Consider the following 25,110-nt stretch of genomic DNA (forward strand, 5'->3'; position numbering starts at 1 on the left):
CAGTTAGCACCATATTTAGAACATAACAGGCAATGAATAAATGTTGTTACATTATACTATCTAGTATCATATGAAAAATAGCAAGTAAATCATTAAGTATCAAATTTTAGAGTTGTATAAAATTAAAAATGAGAAGGTAGTGAATTTAATTTTCCTTTTTGAATGCTAAATATTATTACTAAAATGTTATCAATGAATCATAAATACTAGCTGCCATGCCATTCAACAAAACCATATTTCTCTACTGCTTTAGTTTATAAGTGATTTCAGTACTAAAACAATAAGTTAATAATTCATACAATGAACCTTTAAATGTCCTGACATCTGAAAGATATCCTATACCAAAAACAGGATGTATCTGATAAGAAAAGTGCAACACTGAGCTTGAAGCTACGGATAAATAATATATATCCTTAGAGAATTTGTTTAACCTTATTTTTAAAAAGAAAACAAATCCATGCAAACAACTAGCATACTTCCATTAATACACAGAAATAGAACAAGGAGTACTGTAACAATTTGCATTAGATTTCAAAAATTCAATCAAGAAATATTTCTCACATTCTGAGAAACATTTCACAAAGCATATACTCTCAAATATGCCAGGACTATAATTTGCTGCCCTATTTTAGACTGAGATGGATTAATCTAAAATAATATGAAAATGCCATATATAATTGTTCTGTTCTACACAGAAGAGAAGTAGAGCAAAACAAATACCAGATGGGAATGATACACTGTCATAATTATCCAGAGTTTTTTGGAAGCATGCCAAATTATCTACTTGATAGTCACAGCTATAATTCTTATATATATATATATATATATATATATATATATAGATAGATAGATAGGTTCTTTAAAAATCTTTATTCAGCTACAGGAGTTTTCTTGTTTTAATAACTGCTTGCATTTTGCTATGCATGTGCTCAATCTTGTGAAAGAAAAACAGGTCACTCAAGTAAACTTAATGGGAAATACTGACTCTAAGGGAAGAATCATTAGCAGTTGTGTTTTGTCAAGCATGTGTCACTGAAAATTAAACTATTTGAAGTAGCCAACAAAAAGTAATACAAGTCAAAATTCTTAAGAGACAAAACAGTAGAAATGGACTGCCACAGGATGAGAGTTTCAAGTAACAACCTCCAACATAAAGGAGCATGACTCTGGACAGGTAAAGAACTGTTATTGCTATAAACTGGATTTGTCAGATTTTTCCCTCTTTAATACCAATCCTTCACAAGCTATTAAAAATTGCCCAATTTTCTCTATTCAGTCTACTCTATTTAAATAAGAATTTCCCCAAAGTAATGTGTGCACATTCCTGAATCAATTATCTCTTTCCCAAATTTATACATGTTACAATGAAACATTTTTATTTTAAATTTCAACTCATCTTCAGAAGAAGGAGAATCATATTTTAAATTACAGCTCTATCAGCCCATCTTCAAAAGTAAGGTCAGTACCACCTGCTGTGCATCGTGGCCAGATCCGCAATTAGACTAACAGCCATTTTTGCTTATTTACTTTTCTCAGCTCATGAACACATGGACAGAAATTTCATTTAGTAGTAATTTTAAACAATGCTTAGCAGTGTATGATTTACCACTATTGTTTGTTCAGTCTCAGATTTAAATCATTTCATCACAGTCTGATAATATGCTGGCAAACTTCAAAAGTAGTACCTGTTTATTACATAACATTAAAAAAAATAGGCATACTGCACTGAGAGATCTCCTGCATATGTTCTTCTGTAGCTTTGTATTTTAGTACAGAGACTAGGAAGCAAGACCATTAGGTCTGGAAACAGGGCCAACTGATGAGTCATGGACCTCAGGTGACAACTTTTCTGTGTCTCAGCCTCCTCGGCTGATCAAATAAGGATGACAAAGCCTTGTAGCAAAGATAAAATGAACTAATGTTTTTAAAGTGCTTACATAATAAATGCTATTGTTTCACAAATAAATGAAACAAGATTCTACAAATTGTTATATTCACAAATGCAATAGTAAGAATGACATCATACATGTTTTAGATTACAAAAATATAATCATGTAATGCCTTTTTCAAGTTTCCTACAATGTGGTCAGTAAAGTTAATGCTTAGGAAACAAATATACACAAAGGAAATTAATTACTTTTAAGGACTCACAAAGACTTGATGTTCAAATGCAAGACATACACAGCAAACCCTGTGCTGTATCCAAAAAGATTCATTTTCAATTTCAGCTATTTTCAATTAAACGTCAATTAGTAGTGATCAATTATCAATAATTAGTAACACCTAATATGAAATAATTCCATAAAACATGTAAGGTACAAAGGATAATACAATAAATACTTGAGCATTCACTAGCCAGCTTTTTTAAAAAGGAAAAAATTACCCTGTCCGCTGATAAATATTCTGTGTTCAAACTCACTTATTCCTAAATTATATTATTTCCCCTTAGTGCTGCAACACAAATGTATCTATCCTAAAAAAAAATTACTTAATTTTGCATGTCTCTGAATTTTACCTAAGTCATCTTTATCAATGACTTGCATTATATCCCTAAAATGATGCAACTTGTTGAACATATGTGTGATCCAGTCAATGTCAGTACTGTACAACGTTTCATTGGATAAATATACCCCATACTGGCAGACACTTCACCTTGTCTTCTTATTGTGGTTTTAATTTGTCTCATTATTTATGAAGTTGACTAACTCTTACACAGGTTGAGTATACCTTATCCAGAATATTACAGATCAAAAATGTTTCCAATTTTGGATATTTTTAGATTTTGGAATACTGACAATATACTCAAGACATCTTGGGGACAGAACCCGAGTCTAAACACAAAGTTCACTGATGTTTCATATAAACCTTATATACTTGTCTCAAAGGTAATTTTACATAATACTTTTATTGTACCTGTGTTCTGACTACAACCTACCACAAGGCCAGGTGTGGAATTTTCCATTTGTGGCATCACCTTGGTACTCAAAAAAAATCCTAGATTTTGAAGCATTTAGGATTGCAGACTTTTAGATTAGGGTGTTCATCATATAATATGCTTACTGGCCACTGGCCTATATCCTTTATTTACAGTATCTACTATTCAAAAAATTCTTAGTATTTTTCTAGTCATATCTGCCAATCTTCTGCTTGTTCTACATAGTTTTACCTTATTTACTCAAAGTCATGGAGCTATTTTCCTCCACTATCTTTAGAAAGAGTATAGTTTCACCCTATCTATACTTTACCTTACCCATAAATTTAGATCTATATTCCACTCCATCTAATTGCTTCAAATAATGTGAGCAAGTTTAATCACTGACTTTACCCAACAGTACCAACTGTTAAAAGAGTCATTTCCAATGACGGGCAATTCAGGGACATCACAGCCCAAGTTTCCTTGCATTATCTCTTAGCTCTTCTCTGTAAGTTTTAGAATCAGCTTGTCACGTTTCATAAAAACACTGATAAACTGGTCAGATGGCACAGAACCAGTGGATAAAATTGGAAAGAAAACAATCATAATATTTTAGTTTTCTCCCATTATCATGATAAATTATATCATTTAATTAGATCTTTCTTGGGGTCTTCCAATTTTTTATAATTTCTTCATAAGGGTACTACACATCATTTATTAGGTTTATTCACATCACTTTATACTACAGTAATGATGTCAAGATAAATTTTTAATTGCACACACCAGCCAAGAATTTTTAAATGTAATTAACTTTGGTATAATGATTTTACATGCAAATTTAAATACTGAGCATTTCTGATAATTTACCTGTAGGTTTTCTAGGCTATATAATCAGACAATTTACAAACAATGGTATTTCATTTTTTCTCATAGTGATGACCCACCTTCGTTAATTTATAGCATTACCTATACCTTCAGTAAAAGGATGACTAGACGTGACATCAACAGGAACGCCTACCCTCTGCCTTACACGGAGAGAATGAATGTCTTCACACTTTCCACCGAATGTAAGACACCAGGCCACAGATTTTCTTTGAAAAAGAAGTGCCTTCATTAGATCAAGAAAAGGCCATTTTATTCACTGACTAGCTATAAATTTTCTCACAAATGGACATACTGAGATACTCGCATAATGCTTTTCCTTTAAAGAGACTGATGTAAATAATATTAACTGCTCTAATACACAAAGTTAAACTTATAGGAAATATCCAAATATGGTTATGATGTGTTACATTCTTATATACTGCTGCATTAAGTATGATAGTATTTAATCTATGAATCTTGTATCTATACTTTTAGGTCTAGAACTACTCTACAGTTTTCATTTCTCATACTTTTCTTCTAGCTTCATAAAACAAATCGAGCACTATTTTCTCTTCTTACAAACTATGGAATGTTTCTGTAACACTGAACTTTCCCACTGGATATTCTGTAAAACTTGCTAGTAAATCTTCAGCTAGTGTTTTCTCTGAGACTACTTTTTCTCTTTATTAAGTATATTCAGTTTTATACTGCTTCTTAAACCAGAATGAGTTACTGTTTTTCTCAGAATCCGTCCATCTGTCCTAAGATTTCAATTGTATTAGTTTAGATCGCCATGCTAATGATCACAAAATTGGTCACTCCTGAACCCTGTACAGTAACATTCTCTTTTTCATTCCAGATACAGTCCTGCTTTGTGACTTCTCTTTTCCCTGATTAATCTTGTCAGGAGGTTGACAATTCTGGTTTGTTTGTTTGGTCTTCTGAGACAGGGTCTCGCTATGTAATTCATACTGGATCTGAACTCACTATGCAGGCACAGCTGGCCTCAAACTTACAATGATCTTCCTGCCTCAGCCTCCTAAGTGCTGGAATTATAGGCACACACCATCACGCCCCACTGTCAATTCTGTTTTCTCAAATAATCCACTTTTGGCTGCAATGTTTTCTCTCGAATTTATTTTTTCTTTTTTATTAGCTTACACCTTCATCTTTATTACTTTCCTTTTACTTCAATTAGGACAGTATCCAACTAGTCTTTTTCTAATACTTAGGGATGTATAGTTATTGTTTTTCAGACTTTACTATGTAAGTGCTAAATTCCGTAAATAACCATGAGGTTTCTTTTAGGTAATAAACAAGTTTTGACATACAGTATTTCATTGCTAATTGTATTTTCTAATTTTCTTTACCCATTTTCATTCACAATTTACTTGGAAATAAACATTTCAATTTCAAAACATACAAGGAAATTATGTTATAACTGTTACCTTTGCAAACAGAATGCATTATGAGACCAACACACTGGAATCTGTTAAAACTGGTAGACCAGAATATAATCAATTTTACTAATATTCCCTGCATAATTAAAAAGAATGTTGGGAGTTGTGGAATACAGTGTTCCATGTGCATCCGTTGTGGCCAACTTGTACATGTTATTATTAAAACTCTTTTTCCTTGTTGATTTTTCTTTGCTTGTTCCAACATTGATTAAGAGAAATTACTTCAAACAACACACAACATTAACAGATCTGCCTATGCCTTTGCGGTCCTGTTTTTTTGCTTAGTATATTTTTAATGTACAGTATAATTTACATGATAATTTACAATTATACCTTCCTTTTATCCCTATTTACTGCCCATCACTCTGTAAGATGATTTTCCCATTCAAAAGTCAACATGATATTAACACAGTCTTGTTGTTTTCGTTAGGTGTTTCAGGCACATATGAAATTCCTTATTTTACCCAGTGAAATAACCGATTTCTGATATGCAGAACATTTTGTCGATTTATACGTACTATAACAACTAATACATATTTGTACTGACCACTGCTACCTAACTCTGTGCTTTCACTTGTTTTCCCCTTATCTTCCTTTTAATCCTCTCTGCCATTCCTCATCTGTCTTTTTCCTAATTTAATTTTTAAAAGGGTAAAATTGAACATAACAGAACAAAGAAGATCAGAAGAAAACAATGTAAGTGACACAGATTTCAAAGAAAGACAACAGGAGATCATCACTGGCTACCATAATGTCTCTTGCTTTCTTCTAAACAGTTGTTTGTATCTTCACACACAATGAATTCATACAAAACAAAAAAGTATAAAGTGGATCAAAACAGAGTAATAAAGGCATTACTGGCCTTCAAAACCAGACAATAGGAAAATCAACAATGGCTACTGTAATGTCTCTTATTCTCTTCAAAACAGCTGTCCATACCTTAATGTATGTTGAAATAAAACAATACAAAACAGATTAAAACCATTCTGAACAAAGAATAAAAGCATTACTAGATTTCACAGCATGACTATACGGAATCAGCGATGGACCATAATATCTCTTTTCCTTCAAAGTAACTGTTCATTTCCTCACACGTCATATAACTGATTCTCATAAACTGGTTAGGAGACATTCTGGGCATGTGTAAGTCTACATGTATACCTATCCTTTCAGTATTAGAAGAAAAAACAAAACAAAACAGATCACTAGAAAAACAAGAAACAAAAAGACAAATAACAACAGTAAACAGCCCAAACGAATGACAATATAGGCTTTCAAAACACGTAGGAACAGAACTAAGGTTGTTGTTTTACATAGTGATCTTCAGAACAGTTCCTCAGATCACCAGACACAAACATATACAACTTTTCCAATCCTATGAACGTTAACTGTTTTGTTCCACGCACTTATAGTATTTATAGCACAATCATCTTAGCTATTCTAAGTGTGTTTATGAAATTTAGATACTTTTTCTCTTCCCTTCCTTTTTTTTTCTTCTTTTCCCTAAGATGCTATTTTTCCCCCATGTGAGCAGATTCTTACCCTTTCTTTCACTGTATTTATTGGGGATTTTTATCCTATGTACTCTTACCATTTCTTACCCTAGGGAGACTATACAGTATTTAAACAAGTGAGTTTGATTTATTTCACTTGTGAGTATGGTCTCAAGTTGAGTCTATTTTTTAATAAATATCTCAATGTTATCACTCTGTATAGCTAAGTAGTACTCCTCAAAAAGCTGGGATTGGAAGTTCCATTTAACCCAGTGATTCCACTTCTACACATATTCCCAGAAGAAGTGAAAACATCATACCACAGTGATATATGTGCACCCATGTTTATAGCAGAACAATTCATAATAGGCAAATCTTGGAAACAACCTAAATGCCTATCAACTGAGGAATGGATAAAAAAGATGTGATATTTTTATACAATGGAGTACACCTCATCTATTTTTTGACAGTCAGTGGTTTTCTATACCCTATTTTCCTTCTCTACTATGTTTGAGGATAAACACACTCTTTGTAGGTTTTCTTTCCCTGATGCAGAAATTTTAGCATGCACATATAACAAACTACAGAAAATCAGCAACCTTCTCCCAAGTTTTGTACTCAGTGTTTGTCTACACCTGCCCATATTTACCACTTCCTGTGCACTTTATCCTTTTTACATCTATTTCCTGCTTGCGATCTTTTTCTTTATCTGTGTGAATTTAGTGATGAGATCAGACACTCAGGATATAATAGGAGAAGTATGATTACTGCTGTCATCAGCACTGAGGACTCTACATTAAACACAGATTCCACTCCCAGGTGCCACACAAGGTGAAAATGAACTGTGACAAATGAAATCTTAAAGTAGCTAACACCTTAGCCAGGTATGGAGTACATTCCTGAAATCCCAGCACTCTTGAAAGCTGAGGCAGGAAGATTTCAAGTTCAAGGCCAGCCTGGGCCCCAAGGAGTTGGTGAAATCCTGTCTCAAAATAAAAAATAAAAATAGTCTTCAGTGAGAAAGCTCTTGGTTCAGTCCCCAGTACAAAAAAATGAAAAGCATAAAACCCTCTAAGTTAGAAAAACAAAAATCTAACACCATGCTCCCTCTCCTATACTTAATAACACAGTCAAAGAATAAATGTGTTATCTGCCTTGCTGCCCCTTCCTGCCCTAAACTATTTTTGAAGGTAGTTTAATAAAACTTAATATGCATCTATTATGAAAAAATTGGTGTTCCTCACCAAAAAAATGCCCCCTCAAAAAAATCAGCTTAATGTGATGAAAATTAAAACAAGAAATCATTTTATAATCATTCAGTTTCACTACTGTCACACACAATACGTGAAACAAAGAAAGCATATAAACAGTACAAAAAGGTAAAAACAGCCACTAGTAAAGTAGGTTAATTTGTATGATTAAAAATCTCCACTATATTTTAAAACAGAAAAGTGCTTAATTAGCATATAAATTAGATCATATATGAAACTTTTATGAACTGATCTAGCATAAATAAGGTACAAATTTTAGGAACTATTAAACTTAGAGGTCAAAACACAATAAATGTGTTATTTCCTCTTTAATCTACATTAAAATACAGAGCACAACTTGAATTTTTTTACTCAATAAAAGAATCCTATACAAAGTCTGAATTGCAGTATGCCAAATAAGAAACATTCAGACAAATAATGTTTTATTTTATTTAGAAACAATGTTTTATAGATGCCTAGATATTTCATTAGCCAATAAATGGGCATCTGACGTACTTAGCCTCATTTATCACAGGTGATCAGACACTAGACCATGCCAGCTTAGAAAATGGCAAGAATTTTATCAGGTGTCTATAGCACAGAACTGATACTAAAGTACATTAACAAGTTCATAAGAGCTCTACACACAACCATCAAACCACCAGAGACTAGTAATAATAAATGAAGTATATTTTACATCTTTGCGTAATTAAAGGCAGTAAAACTACCTTATTTCATAGAATTGTAAATCCACAACACATTTGCATAGGAAAGGAAAAATAAATACGTCCAATTCTCCGTAAGACTTCTGAGTTCAGAAATGTACAAGTCCAACCTGGTTGTACAGGTTTCAGCCACCAACTCAAACCTAAGGCCACTCGTGCTCCCAGTAATGTAAGCCTTTTACTGACGCCCAGCGATGGCAGAAGTGGTGACAGAGATGGTGGTGGCATCACAAATTCAAAGCAACTGCTATATGAATCTATTCACCATACTGTTAACAAGCAAAAATTCAGTAAAGCTGGATGAATTAGCTTTATTTTTACATTTTTTCTACTTTTAGTAAAGCACGGATTTATTTTCTTGAATTTTTAATCATTTCCACACAATAAATGAAGAAATTTAAAATGATGAATTACATAAAGCTAATCATATCATTTTGAACTTTAAGACCTTTGGCAATTCCCCACCACATCCAAGGAAAGAGACCAGCTCATCACAGCAATACAAAGCTTCTTTCTCTTCCTGTGCTTCCTAATTCCCTAGCCTCATCCTTACCTACTGCTTCACATACCCTACACAGGAACTAAGTATAGCGCAGGTGCTACAATGTGTGTGCATCTTACACCTCTGAATGTACTACTGCTCCTGCAGAGAATACTGCTTCCTACATTTTCAGCAGAATAACCCACACATCCTTTTAGGCACATTTTAAGCACCATTTGTCCTCTCTATGCATCAGGTATAAATTAATACATCAGTTACCAAACTACACTCTAAAATCTTTTTCCTGATTTTCTTCACTACTATACTGTGAGCTGCTTAGAGGAAGGTACTGTATATATCACTTTCGATCTTTCTGCCTGATACACTTAACCAATCATACTCAATCCACAGCTGAGCGAAGGCTGTTCTTAATTATTAGGCCAATTAATGAGACATACTGTAGTTAAGGGTGAATTAAAAATGTGACACGAAGCCAGATGTGTTGTCTGTGTCTGTGATATCAATATTCCAGGAGACTGATGACAAGAGGATCACAAATTTCAGCCCAACCTAGACAATTTAGCAACTCAGTAAGATTCTTCTTCTAAAATTTAAAAAAGTAAAAATGTTTTAAAAACTGGAGACATAGCTCAGTACAAAAACTCTGGTTCAGTACCTATTACAGAAAACACAAAACTCACAGGCACAAAAAAATTCTTGAATCCACTGATGAGGCAACTTTATAATTACCTTTACTTAAAAATGTTTAAAACCAGAGAAGTAGGATTGCATTCCTCTACCATCTTGAACTTTGGTTCCTAGGCAAGCCCTGATTAAAAAAAAAAACTTTAAAATTTCAAATACAACTTTTGGTGAGTTAAGACCAAATTTCTGTCTTTTGCATATGCACATCAGTGAAGAATATCTCAGGCAATTTTGCAAATAAAGTATGAAAAAATATTAGCCTGAAATGCATCACTAAACTGAAATGTAAAAGCAAAAATTTCTTAAATATATGACAGTAAATCTTCATCCTGATTTGTTGAAGATTTCATAGTATACAAAAATCATAAAAACTAAAATAATAACATTATAAACTTTTCATTGAAATTTAAAACTTTCTTCAATGCTATCATCAAGAAATTAAAAGATAAGCTACATACAAGGATATTTTAAATGCCTATATCAACAAAAAACTTGAGTCTAGACTATAGAATGAACTCTTACAAATCAATAATAAACAATAACTCAATTAAAAATAGACAACTGATTTGAAAATTTCACAAAAGAAAATAAACAACGACCAATAAATACACCACAAGCTCTTCAAACATTACTAGTCATCAATGAAATCTGAATCAAAACCGAAACAACACTACCACAAAGATATTACTATGGCTAAAATTAAAAACAGGAATAATGTGTGTAAAGTTATGAACGACTAGAACTCACATTCTGCACCATTTCTGGTGCAAAATAAAAATATTAAAGCACTACACTTTGGTAGCTTTCTAGCAAGTTAATCATATATATACTTACTATATAAATCAAAATTCTAATCCCAAGTATTCATCCAAGAGAAATGTTAGCACATAAAATTTGTATATTAATTTTCATAATTTTAATAATTATAGAAAAAATCAGAAACAACCAAAATTAGTAAGTCCATTATAGATAAATGGCTATAAAAATAACTAGATTATATTTATACAATGAAATACTACTCAGCGATACTAAAGGAATGAAGTACTTACACTGTTAGGAGCCAGGCATGGTGGTGTACACTTGTAATCCTAGCACTTGAGAGGCTGAGGTAGGAGGATTGTTGCAAATGCAATACCAGCCTAGGCTACAAAGTGAGCTCAAAGTCAGCCTGAACTTCATAGTGAGACCCTGTCTCAAAAAGTCATAAATAAATAAATAAATAAATAAATAAAATACTGTTTAGGCAAAAGAAGACATCCAAGAGCACATACCGTATGATTACAATTCTAAAAGACCATATCTAATCTCTAGTGGCCAACAACAGACAGATTATTGTATGTATGGTACCAGCAGTGATAATAATTGACTGAGACTGGGCATAAGAGTTTTGGGCATGACAGAATGTTCTATTATCCTGACTATGGTAGTGGTTACACAAATCTACCGTATTAATGTATCAAAACTAATTGAAATGTACAATAGTATATCTTGTATGCAATTATACCTCGATAAAGTCTGCTAAAGCACACACACTTTTGCTTAGGGTTTCCCTAATTTATACCCTAAGACCACAGGAAGACACAGGAGATCTCAAAATACTCTAAGCCAAATGAATGTATCAAAAGCTTCCAGACTAGTTACTGGTTAGGCTGCTCAAATATAAAATACACGGTTTAATTTCATTGGTATGGGTTCATGTATGCAACAGAACAACAAAGGGACATTATCCTTGAAGTCCAACCCAATACTACACTAACAATGACACGGTGAGGCCTCTCCTGGTACAATCCTTCTTAAAATATAACTCAAAGTATGATAAAAATAGGTCACATGTTCGTGTGAAGAGACAACAATGAAAACTAGTATTTGCAAGGCGGCCTTCCTCAAGCTGAAAGACATCACAAGTAGCATTAAGATGAAGCTTCAGTGTGTATTTCTTATTCTACTAATGATTTAGTAAACAACCTTCTCTCAGGCCAAACTATTAACCACTGTTTGCTGTCAAAGGTACAGAAGCAATGAACACATTTTCTAGTAACATCCCTTTGGGGAGGTAATAACATTAGAGTTAATATTGGACAAGAAGTTATCAACTGATGCAAGATGTATTTAAAACAAATTTAGTGAAATTTTAAATAGATATTCACTGAACACGATGTCTCACATGCCTTATCCCTAACTTTGATAGTGCTAAATGGGTACATTTTAATACAGGGAAACTTGAACAGACAGAGACTAAGGAAGTTGGCCAAAGTGACACAGCTAGTAAAATACAGCATTAATCCAAACTCTTATTTACTATATTTGTTTCCCTTAAGAAGGAAATTTAAAAGATGAACATATTCATAAAAGCCCTGCATACGAACGATAAAGCTATGAAACTAATAGAAGAAATTCTAGGAATGTACCTTTTCAATTTATATTAGGAAGAAAATTACTAGCCACAAAGTAAACATTTAATAGATTTAAATACACTATAATGAGGAATTTCTGTAGCACAGTCCAATTCAACAGATGAGGGGATCATTTGCATATAAGAAATCTAAGAAATCAACAAGAAGTGGAAACACAACCAAAAAGATACACAAAAGGTATGAACAGGCCAGGTACAGAAGGGAAACCCAAACAGTTATCAAAGATATAAAGAAATTCAACCTCTGGTAGAAGCGTAAAGCAACCATGAGATTCTATTCAACAGCTGCTGACTTACTAAAGTATAGGACACTGTACCATAACCAAACGCTGGCAAAATGTGAAATAATAGGAATTTTTATCACTGTTGCGGAAGGACAAAATTTGTACTACTGTTTTAGAAACAATCCAAAAGAACTCAGTGACACTAAATTAGTGACTGACCTCTTTGGCAATATTGGACCATGTTTTCAGAGAAACTTTCCTACAGCCATTCACTATATGAAGACCAGTGTTTACCAGAGATTATCCAACAGTGGAGTCAACCTCAATACACACAATTAGAGAAACTAATAATTCATTTGTGCTTACTGCACAAATGAGATACTGTAGAGTAGAAGCAATGAGCTAGATGTACATTCACAACATGAGCAGATCTCAAACAATGCTAAATAAAATTAAACTATATAGCAAAGTAGTAGTTTTGTAAACACAAGACACACAACTACATATCTTTACACAGAGAATTATATAACCAAGAACTAAAGAGTACAGTGAGGAACAGGAAATAGAGAGTGAATGAGAGTAGACACTGCGAATAACAAATGTAACACAAACGGGAGTATTCCTTTAAATAAAACTAAACCTACTCTCTGTGTTTGAAATGTTTTAAGTGATTATGGTCACATCAAACACTAAGTATGTTAGAAATTTCTTTTTTTGTTATGACTTATTCTACAAAAGACATTTTAGCTTTAACTAAGACAAATTTGAAAATTAATGGCATCTAGTTATTATTACCATCGTAAGTAGATATGCTCAAATGATCTAATAAGCCAGGGATACGGCTCAGCAGCACAAAGCCTGCCTGGTAAGGATAAGGTCCTGAGTTCATTTCCTGATATCCTCCCCCAAAAAATGCTCTAACAAAACTGAAGTAGAAATCTGACAGTCTATGACCTGGTAGTCCAAACTTGGCAAAGTCATCTCTTCAATTTCTCTGCACTGAAAAGAAAAGACTTTGGATCAGAATCTTCAATCCTTCTAGCTCCAAAATTATTTCATTGCATTTTCTCAATTAATGCTGCTCACATGACATTATTTTCTACCACAAATTCTTCCCCTTCTCCTTCCCTCTGTCCAGAAACATAAAATCCCTAGAATATCACAAGGGATTCAGAAAAGTGCTATATCAACAGGAATAAATAGCATTTCATTTTGGGTAGAAATGAGAAAATACTAAAAAGAGATAGCTATTTTCAGTATTTTCAAGTGCCCAACACAAACCAAGATTAGCATGTGCCCACATGCAAAAGATTATTCACTATACACTACCCTATGTGTCATTATATTTGTCTGGCATTACACCTTCTCAAAGCACATGTTCAAGTACTTTCTGGAGTTTCTACTTAAAGGAATTAAAATTCAGCTTATCTGTATCAGTTTTCAGACAAAACATCATTTGGGGCAAGACAGTCTTTGCATTAACAATGTATATTCCAAGAAAATCACCAGGTTTTTAACCAGTAAACCAGTTGCACTCTGGGCACTATTCACTTTTAAAAAAGCAAGCATTCTGTTAGAACTTTGGATTAAAGTGTTTAAGAATAGGGAAATTAAAATGTACTGTAGGTCAGTAATCACAAGGAGTAACTGAAATACATAAAGAATAATGGGGTCCTGCCATAGCAGTACAAGCCTATAATCCTGGCTATTCAGGAGGTGCAAGAATCACAAATTCGAGGTCAGTGTGGGCAACTTATCTAGATGTTCTCTTAAAAATACATACATGCATATATGTATCCATCCATCCATACATACATTAGTGCTGAGACTATAGCTCAGTATGACAGCCTTGGGTTCAATTCCTACTGTAAAAAAAAAAAGACAAAAGGGTCCTGATTTAGAAAAAAAAGTTGCAATCAAATTCAATCAGGCACGTGTCACCCATATAATCCCAGTACTGAGAAGGCTGAAGTAGGGAGATCACAGGTTCAAGGTCTTCTTGGGGTGTACCCCAGTGAGACCTTAGCTCAAAACAGCAAATCCTAAACCTCTGAAATCTGAATATTTAAAAAAAGAAATCAGGATTTTCCGCACAGAAAACAAACATGGAAGACTAACATAATTCTTGGATTTATATTCTATTCACATTTAATTTTAAATATAGGTGAGGAAGACGAAAAGAAAAGGAAAAGAAATCACAAAACAGCTGTTACCAACAATTTCAGCACAGATGTGGTGTCATTACAAAACAGATGAAGGCTTTCCAAGGGTTCTGTAATACAAGGTCTTCCATGAATAGCCACAGTTTATACCTCACACTATGTGAAAGCCTCAATGAACTTAGTAAGTCAGTTAGAAGAACTGCATGCAATAGTTCTCCCTTGCCAATAGTTTTACCTCCCATGATTTCCATTATCTGTGGTCAACCATGGCCCAAAAACATTCAATTAAAACTTCTAGAAATAATTCATGTTTTAAATAAATTTTACTATAATTCATTTTCTATTTGGTCACTAGTTGTTTTTAATCTCTTACTGTGCCTAATTTGAAAATTAAGTTTCACAGATATCTTGATATAATAAACAACATACACATATATATAGTTAAGTCATACATGTAGAAAGAGAGACAGAGACAGAGACAGGGAGAGAGACAGACAGACAGACACAGAATCATCACTTTCCAGATTGGGGCAAGTGGAAGAATATCTTGAAAGGTACCTTCTATGATGGGGGCCTGTGATACAGTCATCTGGGACACAATGATGTTTAGATCCGTGACAAACCACATATCTAACATTGGCCCCATGAAATTATATCAACTAGTGATGTCATAGCCATCTTAGCATGTATAAATACACTCTATGACATTTGTGCAATGACAAAATTGTTTAACAACACATTTCTCAGAATGTACGCCTGTACTGCTCAAGGAAGCAGAACTTCATATGGACATATAAACGTCTTCTCTATGTATGGAAGGAACATGTATTAAATAATGGGAAGCAATTTGAAGAAATAAAAAAAGAAAAATCATTTATAGACTAATACAAGGTCTCATAACTATAATACAAACAAATATTTGAACAATTATTTTGCTTTTCTCTTAGAAAATTTCAATTTATCTGCCCCCATATGATGTAGTCCAGCATATACTTAGCAATATTAAGTTCTGGATATCACATTTTTTTGGTAAACAACCTTAAGGCAAATTTTACTAACTAAAGAGCCTGCCATGTCTTCAAGAAACTACTTTCAGGTTAACAAACAGCAATAATCCACCTCCATCAAGTTAAAAATCCAGATGTACTACTTTACAACTGGAAATTTTTACATAGTAAAACTGATGTCCTAAAAATGATTTTATTAGAGATACAATATTCCAAACACAGTGTGAGCCAAAGAAAAATTATATTCGCTGACAATGCCTATATAAAGATCAGATTTAATTTTTAAAAGTTGCACCTATATTATCATTTCATAAAAATCCACATCTACTCTCAAAAAATACACTAGCAGAAATATATTTGCTTTATGTCAATTGTATAACTATATGTACAATACTGCATTTCAAAGAAAAGTTTAACTAGTTTCAGCGAAACTTTTTTCAACTACATATACATCAATCTATATAACATTTTAGCTCATACTATCATTAATTAGCTAGCAATATGTATATATACAACTTTAAAGATATTCTTAAGAACTGTCTCATTGTAGGTACTTATCAGGGCACTTTTTTTTTTTTTGGTCTTTTTCATTTTTATCAGTACCAGGGATCGCTCACAACTGCCTGATTGCAAGGCAGGCGCTTACGCCGCTGAGCTAAACCCCCAGCCCTAGGGCACTTTTATAGTTTAAAACTTTTTCAATTTTCTTCCAGGAATGCATTTTAAATTTTTACCTTATATCTCTGTTAGAAATGAGCAAAACATTCCTTTCCCCATAAATTGATGGTCATACAACCAAAAAATCTTTTTCAATATTAAACACTATTTCTACAATTTCATCAAGTCCTCAAATTTCTCACATTTTGCACACTAATGCATAACCTCTTCCAAAAGCTTTTGATTTTTTTACTTCTCTATTGAAATTCAATACTGTTTAGGTAGTTAGTAGTAGCTAACAATAAATTTCACATGATATTGCATCTGTGCTTACATGTCTCTAATCACATGCTCAGAAGCAAAGAGGGGAAGAAAGACATGGTACGAGAAATAATCATACTATTATTTTTTAAAACATCATTCTTTTTAATAGAATTTTATCACATGCTTGAAAAGTACTAAAAAGTGCAAACACAGGAGGGTATAGAATTCCAAAAAATAGTGAAAACTAGAAAAATTAACAAAAGAATTAAATATTTCCTGTGGTTTTATATCAGAGCTATCTTAGCAAGAGATTGGTATTTTCAAATTTTGGTGCACAATGACGTACAAAATGACTTTGTGGTAAAAGCTTCCCATTTCACCAAAAAGTAAGTGAATCACACCTATTTACTACTGAACTCTTAGCAATTAGGAAAATACCAAATATCTGTTTGGAATTGAAAAGCTATATTTATGCATGTACACACAGAGATCCATGAGGGGTTGATACAGGCTTACCTGATAATTCAGGTAATTCCTACTGAATTCAACATAAGCAGTATCAATGTTGCATTGTGCTACTAGTATCTGTGTTTAGATGCATCAAGATGGGGAACTAAAAATTTCTAATGATTATAGTTATACTAACATAATTACATGAATATAAAACAAATGACATGAAGAAATGTTAAATTTCATGCAGTTATTTCCATATAAAAGTTATAATCTCAATTTACAGTTTGCTGAAACAATTCTTTGAATTCAATCATATAATAAGCTACAGACTAACTGCATTTAAAGCCTCAAAGCAAACTTGTATTTCTTAATTTACATTGGTAAACTAAAAATGTATATACTACCTGATTGTAACTAAGGCAATAGAATAAATAGGGAAGGACCACAAGTAGAAAGGGAAGTTGGAAAAAAAAAGATAAGATCTAAAATTCACTAATATCTCATTGCTGGTTAGCCCCTACTTTATTTAGTAGCTGTCTGTCAATTTATAGTCTAAGTCTATATAAATTATGGATAATTACATGTTATTTTCAATCAATTAATCATAATTTTACCAGACTTAATAATTCATGTATTTTAAAACCTAAATATATACATACACACACACACACACACACACACACACACACACACACAAATACTTTTTTCAGGAATGTTACTAGGTACGAAAGGAAGAAATTAGAAAGTATAGTAAATATGCAAAATAAATACAGGCAATCATTACATTTCCTTCTCCAAGTCTAAGAACATAAAACTTTTTTTAACGAAATTGCTTTAAAGTAAGACTAAATATCAATCTGAATTCAAAACTTTGAAGGCTCAAATTTATAATAATTCAAGTTAAACATACCTACTTCTTTCTAGTATCAGTTAACTGAAAGATACTCATGCCTAATTTACCCAGGGCTAATTTCAAGTAACTATAAAGACTCAAAATTATATAGCACATCCCAATCAGCACAGGGGATACACTTAGGATATTGCTACATCTATAGTCATTTTTGTTAGCATCCTCTACTGGTGGCTTCCAAAGACAGCAAGAAGAAACTGGGCTAATGACAGAAAGAGATATACCTACTATTACGTATCAGTGAATTATCATGTGATTATTACCAGCTAGAGTATATTTTTCAGGAAAAAAATTTTTATAAGAAAACCACATCACAAAAGGAGTAACGTGAAAAACTAAGAGACAGATTTTAAAAATACAACAAAGGATTAAATTATCCATGGTAAAAATCAATTTAAACAATTCCAGTGTCAGTGCTTTATAGATGACTAACATCATTAGCATAAAGTTGCCACACAAAGGTTGATGCTTTGGTCAAGCTTGCTCAATTGGCTCATCCCTGTCAAATTACATTACCCTATATTCCCATTAATATCCTACCCTGCAGAAATGTTACAGAAAGGAAATTAAAATGCTTTATTGAAGGCACAGGAGGAAAACCTGCATATCTTATTTCAAAACGAATAAAAACATCATTTACACGTAACATAAAATAGCTCTATGACTATCTCCCACTATCTGTATCACTATTTCTTCATTTAGAAGATATGAGTTAACATTTTCCCAGAAAATTTTCTCTTTTAAAAAATCTGCAACTTAAATATGACTGCGTTGCTAAGAAATATTAACCAGTACCTATTCTGAAATTTCACAACACAATGGCATTAACTTCATTTTTAATTTGCAAAACATGACGATCAACCACACAGCACGGCCGTAATGATCAGCAATGGATGAAATGCATTTGAGAACAAAAAGAAATGCAAGGACAAGAGGCAAAAGTGATGAAAATGGAAGATACCTGTAGTAGTACAGTGCTACTGAGCACCTTTTGTTTTCTGAGAGTAATGCATACTGTAACAGACAAGACGTTTTCTGCTAACGGCCCCAAATCTGTTTTTCTAATATTAAACACAAAGGAAAAACACTGACAGCAAGCGTGGTAAATAAATCCCTCCCCTGAGAATGAAAGCAGCAGACAGGAGGGGTCTGACATACATGCAGGAGAAAACTAAACACCATCTTTTTTCTACCTGCACAAGTTGCCATTTGCTGTAGCGACCAAGAATCTCTTTTCCTGTTGATTTCAAGTACCTTTCAGGATAGCTTTTTTTCTCTTAAGTCATCTGTTGATATGCCTTACGAGGGTAATATTCATATCACAGGATCACTGGGAGAAAAATCCATTCTTTCCTGTTCAGGTAAACATGTTTACAGCAGCTGCACAGACGCTGGGTGGTTCAGACTCACATGTCACACACATGTCGTCAGCAGCAAGAAAAGCCCCTTTCTCTGGCGATGAACATTTTAAATAAGGTAAAAAGCCAACAGCTTTCAGAGCCAACTTACCTTTCATAAAGCCACAGCAGCAGCGGCGGCAACAGCTCAATATAGAACACACTCTACTTGACGCTAAACAGGAAATTAAAATTGCAATAGCCTATGCTCTGTTTCTTGCCATAACAGGTCATTTCTCCACAATGAGGATACCAAATATACCTTTCAATCGTAACTAACAGACTTCAAATGTGCATATTTATTTGAACAACTAAAATCATCCGTGGAAGCAGTGATTTTAATGAATGCCTGCTCAAAAATATCAAAAATATTTTTACGATTGGAAGGAAACATCTTGGAACTGCCTAAAACCCCCATATCTGCTCCTAGACAGGAAATCCCACACGAAATCTAAAATTGCCAGGAAAGGTTACAAAACCTCGAGTTTCGCATCCCGGGGGGAGGGAGAAAGGGAGCCTAGGCGCGGGGGTGGAGTGGGGGGAGCACGCCTAGAGTTTTTACTTAAACACGTATTTCCTCTTTTTCTGGACGCTACAGCTCTCCGATCAGGGACGCATGTATTCCCCACTCTTAGAAACTCGTCGTAAAAATCACGCAGGAACCAGAGGAGCCCCCGGTCCGAAAGGCTCGCGCAATTCCTTATATAGCCTCGGCGCAGCCCTCGGTAGGCCGTTGCCGCCCATTATTATACAAACAGGTACCCGGGCGGGGGCCGCGGCTCCGCCACCCCGACCGCGGCAGCCCCCTCGCGCAGGAACTGTCCAGACAATAACAATCCGCAGACGTTTGGCCGCCAAGAAAAACGGGGACAGGGCACTGGATTGCCCCCTGTTAGCAGAAATGCCATCAACTTACACCGTCTCTCCAAACTGGAAAAGGCGACCGTGCAACCACCACATGCTCTGGGCTCGATCTCTCGCCTTGTCTCGTAATTTTAACTCATACGCGTCTCAGGCAAGAGGGGTGTGTGTTTCCCTGGCACCTCAGCACAAATCAATACACACTGCAGCTGCGGCTCTAGCAACGGCCCGGCGCGTCCGTCTGTCCGTCCGCCCCCTCCCCCACGCCTCCCACCCAAGACCCGGAGCGCCTGCCCTGTTCCATTCTCCGGCTCCAGCGCTCCGTGCGTCCGACCCAGGTAACAACTTCCCCAAGAACCGAAAGAGAACAGCCGCAGGCATCCGCACACGCTGCCCCATCCCCGCGCGGGGAGCTGGCCCTGCTCCGGAGGGAGGCATCTGTCTGCGGAGCTTCCCGGTCCCCACGCCAGGTAACAACTCCAGAAACACTCGCTGCCCACGCTCGCCGCCATCCGCAACTGCCCGGCCGCAGCAAGTAGGCGCCTGCGCCCGCCCCGCGCCCCAGGGCCGCCCCACAGCTCCCCACGCAGCCCCGGGCCGCCGAGGGACCCCGGGGGACCCACGGGTCCGCGCTGCTCGAGGCCCGCTTCGCGAGCGCGCCGGTCCCAACTTTACCGCTGGCGCCCGCGCACACGCGCGCACGGACGACAAGCAGCCGGGCCGCCCGTCCGGAGCTGGGCCGAGCAGGCGCCCGCCGTGGCCGTGGCCGTGGCCGTGGCCGTGGCGCGCGGGAGCCACTTGGCACGGGCAGCGCCGGGCACAAGTTTGTTGGCGGCTCCTGCCGGGGCCTGGGCGCTGAGGAAGGACGCCGCCGAGAGGGCCGCTGAGGAAGCGGGGAGAGGGAGGCGCCGAGAGGCGAAAGAGTGGGGAAAAGTGCGGAAAGAAGCAACAGCCGCTCCACCCGCGACGGAAAAGTGGCCGCCGCGTCCCAGCCGCCCGCCCGCGCCCTGCGCCGGGGATGCGGCGGCGGCAGCGGCGGCTAACGGTCCGGGCGCGGCGGCGCGGCGGGAGCCGCTAGGCGGAGAGACCAGGTAAGAGACATAACGGTTCGGAGAGAGCGGCGGCCGCGGCGCGGCGGCGGCGGAGGGGGGCAGAGCACTACTTTCTACTTTCCCACTCCACTTTGCCCGTCCCTGCCCCGGCCGCCCCCAGCCCGGCTCGCCCCCCTCATCCCTGGGGCGCCCCGGCCGTCCGGCTCCCCCCGACTCCGCCGCTCCCCGGTCCCCTCCGCCACTCACCGTTATTGCGCCGCGGGTTCGCCTGCTTTCTGCGCTTACACCTGGGGCCATCCGCCATGATCCTCTCGCTTGTGTCTAAATGCTCGAGTCACCTCCTCCCCTCCCTCCCTCCCTCCCCCTTCCCCCCACCCCTCCTCCTCCACCCCTCCCCCTCCCCACCGCACCTGGTTTACGACACTCGCGGCTTTACGACATCACCTTCCTTACACCTAGAGGCGCTCGCTCTACGGCCGGAACCTTGTTGCTAGGCACAGGACGGTTTGCGGCAGCTGTAGACACTGGAGTTTGAAATGGGAGGAGAGGGAAAAGTTTTCGTCAGGTGTGGGGTGAGGGAACAGGGGCCTCGGGGACACAGTGGGCACGCGGGTGTCACGGAGGGTGACAGGCAGGCAGGGTAGGAAAGGTAACGTTGGAGGCTGCACGGCGCTCTGGCTCTGAACTGGCCACGCCCGCCGCGGCGTTGTGGGGGCGCGACGGGTCCGGCTGGCTCCGCGCTGGACTCCGTGCCCTCGCAGCGCCGGGCCCCAGCCGGGCCCCGCCGGGTCCGCGCCCGCCTTGGGGTCAGGGCCTCGCTCAGGCCCCCCGGGGGTTCCCATGGCCGAGGGGGGCAGGTTCGGGAAGCTCGGCCTGGGACGGCGCCGACGCGCGGCTCCTGCGCGCCTCTTCCCGATGGTTTTCCCCGGCCGATGGCCGGGCAGTGACTTAAGTAAGGCTGGCCCGGAGCTGGCCCGAGAGACGGGCAAGAAGTTCCGCTTGCAGTGAAGCAGAATGAGTAATCGCCGCGCTCGACCTTCTCACTTCCTCCTCCGCGCCGCCCTCACCTGCTGTCACCTCGGCCCTCGCCCTCGCGCGGGCGGGCGGCGGCTGATGGGCGACAGCCCGGCCTGGGCTGCTCGACGCGGCGCCGCTCCCGTGGACCTCAGGACTGGAAGCCGGCTGGCTGGCAAGTGTGGCCTCCAGGCGGACTGCTGGTTTTTATCTTAAGTCTTTGCCTGACTTCGTACAAGTTTGGGGGGATTTCTAAAAGATAACCACAAATACCAAAGAAGCTGTCATTAGTGGGATTTAGATTTATCTTTCTCCTGAGCCACACCCCTTTCGGTAGAGGAATAGTCTGGGAACAGCTTTATGGAACAAAGTCTCAGAGCTGTATTTAAAATGATAGTTATGAATTAATAATAGATTTATTGACAAGGTTAATTAAGTAAACTGAAACATGCCGTACAATGACAAGCAAATCACGTAGGGAACTGCTGGTGTTTAGTAGGTGCTCAGTAAACTTATACCTACAGTTTTTACCGTACCTATGGCAGGATATGTTATGTTACAGTTTTAAGTATCACCCTCCTTAAAGAATTTTAAAGATTCATTAATCTTTTGGCTGAAATAACTACAGTTAAAAGTCTAGTGATTTAAAATCAGAAAGTTTAATCCTGAGTATAGGTGAAAATTTATACCATTTACTTTAGTATTTTGAGGAGTAAATGCATTATCAGTTCATAAAATGGGACTATACATGTTTTTGCTGTACAGTATTTCTATACTGTATAGCTACATTCCCTCAGTACCAAAACTAGAATGAATAATTTTAAATACAAGTAGTTCTCGTTTTCCTCAGTACCATACTAACTGAAAGTTAGACATTTTAGAATGGTGTCACCATTTTGCTTGGTTCAGTGGGAATCCGTTAAGGATTATATTCTTTAGTTGTACATTGAGTCAGGTAATTTGTCAGAAAATGACCTCTCCCAGCTCTTTTAAAGTTACAGTAGTTGCAATCAGAAAAGAAACAATACTGTACTAGCCCTGGGACACATTTACCTACCCATAAACTTAGTATTACATATACTATTTATGGGGCTAGGGATTTAGCTCAGCGGCATAAGCGCCTGCCTTGCAAGCAGGCAGTCGTGAGTTCGATCCCCGGTACTGATAAAAAGGAAAAAGACAAAATATATATATTATTCTATCTGATCTATAAGTTCTTAGCAAGTTTCCTTCAGTGTTCATCCACACCTTAAAATTCATAAAAGAGGCAAATCGATTAGATAGCTGTGGTTGCCTGTTTAATTTGGGCCAGCTATTATGTGAACAGGTTGTCCATTTCAGAATCCTCAGCAATTACGAGAAAACATATCCACAAAGTAGGTACTTTAAATTTGTGTGTGTGTGTGTGTGTGTGTGTGTGTGTGTGAAAGAGAGCGAGAGAGAGAGCATATAGAATAGGAGGAAAGAAGGAGGGAAGAAAGAAGAAATGGTGGGAGAAAGAGACAAGAATAAATATGAATGAATGAGCATGTCATTGCATTGCTAAATTGCCCAGATTGGGCTTGGACTTTCAGCTTCTCAAAATACTGCAAAGACAGATGTAGACCACCACATCTACCTTTCATATTTCTTAAACATTTATATTGTTGAACTTTTCTAAATCTCTTCTAGGAAATAAAGTGAATATTGTATATCTGCCTTTACCTTGTTAATTCTTAGGAACTGTTAAAATCAGGAAGGTGAAAACCACTTAGTATCATTTCTTCTAGTCTAATTGCTGTTGATAATAGTTTATCATAATCATTATTTCCAATGATCAACTGTTCAGTCCTTTTTACATATGCACACAAAATATTAGCCAAATATTATATGAGTTTCAACTTTGCAGTCTCTAGCTATATATAAAAATGAAACATTTGATTATTACCTTATTTATGTAACTTAGAAATGCTGAAATCAAGATGGAAAATGAAGCAGACAAAAGTCAATCTGAGAGTAAAGTGCTGTTTTAAACCTGATGCGTGCATGTTAGTGACATCTCAACTATAAATTTGGGTCATTTTAGAATAAGTTTATAGAAATTTATTAAGATTTATCTTAGTTTAACTCAGGTAGGGGATACTAGTAAGGATTTAACATGCATCATATATTGTTGATTGTTTTGTAATTGTAGTGCATCATACAACATACATTTATATACTACTTTTAATATGTCAGTGCACCACAGCACTAGGCCTGAATGTGCTGAAGGAGAAATATTCCGAAAATGAATATAATCTTTTCCAAATTTATCAGAAAAATTTAAGTGGATATGTATTTTTTCCAATATTGACTTTTGCTGTAAATTTTTCCCTAAGTTCTTTGCACCTTGTATTGTTTACTTTTCTTGTTGCTGAAACAAAATGCCTGACAGCCAAAGTTAAAAGAAGAAAGGTTTATTGTAGCTCACAATTTATACAAGTTTCAGTTTATAAACATCTTGTCTCCAAGGCAAGATGGCAAGGCAAAGAGGCATCACAGAAGAGAAATAGTTCGTGGCAAGCAGAAGGCAGCAAAACCGGCAAGTGGCAAGCCATGGCATCAGTCTGCTTTTTGTCTGTTAATGTGCTCTTCAGACTACATGCCCTTAGGATGAGTAGCAGGCACACTCAGGGTGGGCCTTCCCATTATCCACACCCAGAAATATGCCAAACTAATCAGTGGACTAATTTAGTAACCATAAGCCCTTCGTTCCACCATCACACACACTATCAAGCCACCCCTGAAAAGCCCCCACCCGATGACCAACTGAGGTTTTGGGGAGA

General features: G+C 37.1%; 1 protein-coding gene across 4 annotated transcripts in view; it reads right to left on the minus strand.

Moving 5' to 3' along the window:
- Zeb1 (zinc finger E-box binding homeobox 1) overlaps nucleotides 1-21,647 on the minus strand; it is a 192,218-nt gene extending 170,571 nt beyond the window's left edge. For 3 of the 4 annotated variants that reach the window (XM_003468642.5, XM_005003239.4, XM_003468643.5), the window contains exon 1: nucleotides 21,539-21,628. In XM_003468642.5, the coding sequence (XP_003468690.1) occupies nucleotides 21,539-21,596 (58 nt within the window). In that variant the 5' untranslated portion in view covers nucleotides 21,597-21,628. Of the gene's footprint in view, nucleotides 1-21,538 lie in introns of all 4 variants that reach the window. The other variant, XM_063253750.1, reaches the window with a different exon arrangement.
- Between the last annotated feature and the right edge of the window lie 3,463 nt (nucleotides 21,648-25,110).

This window comes from Cavia porcellus, unplaced genomic scaffold, assembly GCF_034190915.1.
Source record: "Cavia porcellus strain 051 isolate PalLab524CR breed Dunkin Hartley unplaced genomic scaffold, mCavPor4.1 scaffold_7, whole genome shotgun sequence".
Lineage (NCBI taxonomy): Eukaryota > Metazoa > Chordata > Mammalia > Rodentia > Caviidae > Cavia > Cavia porcellus.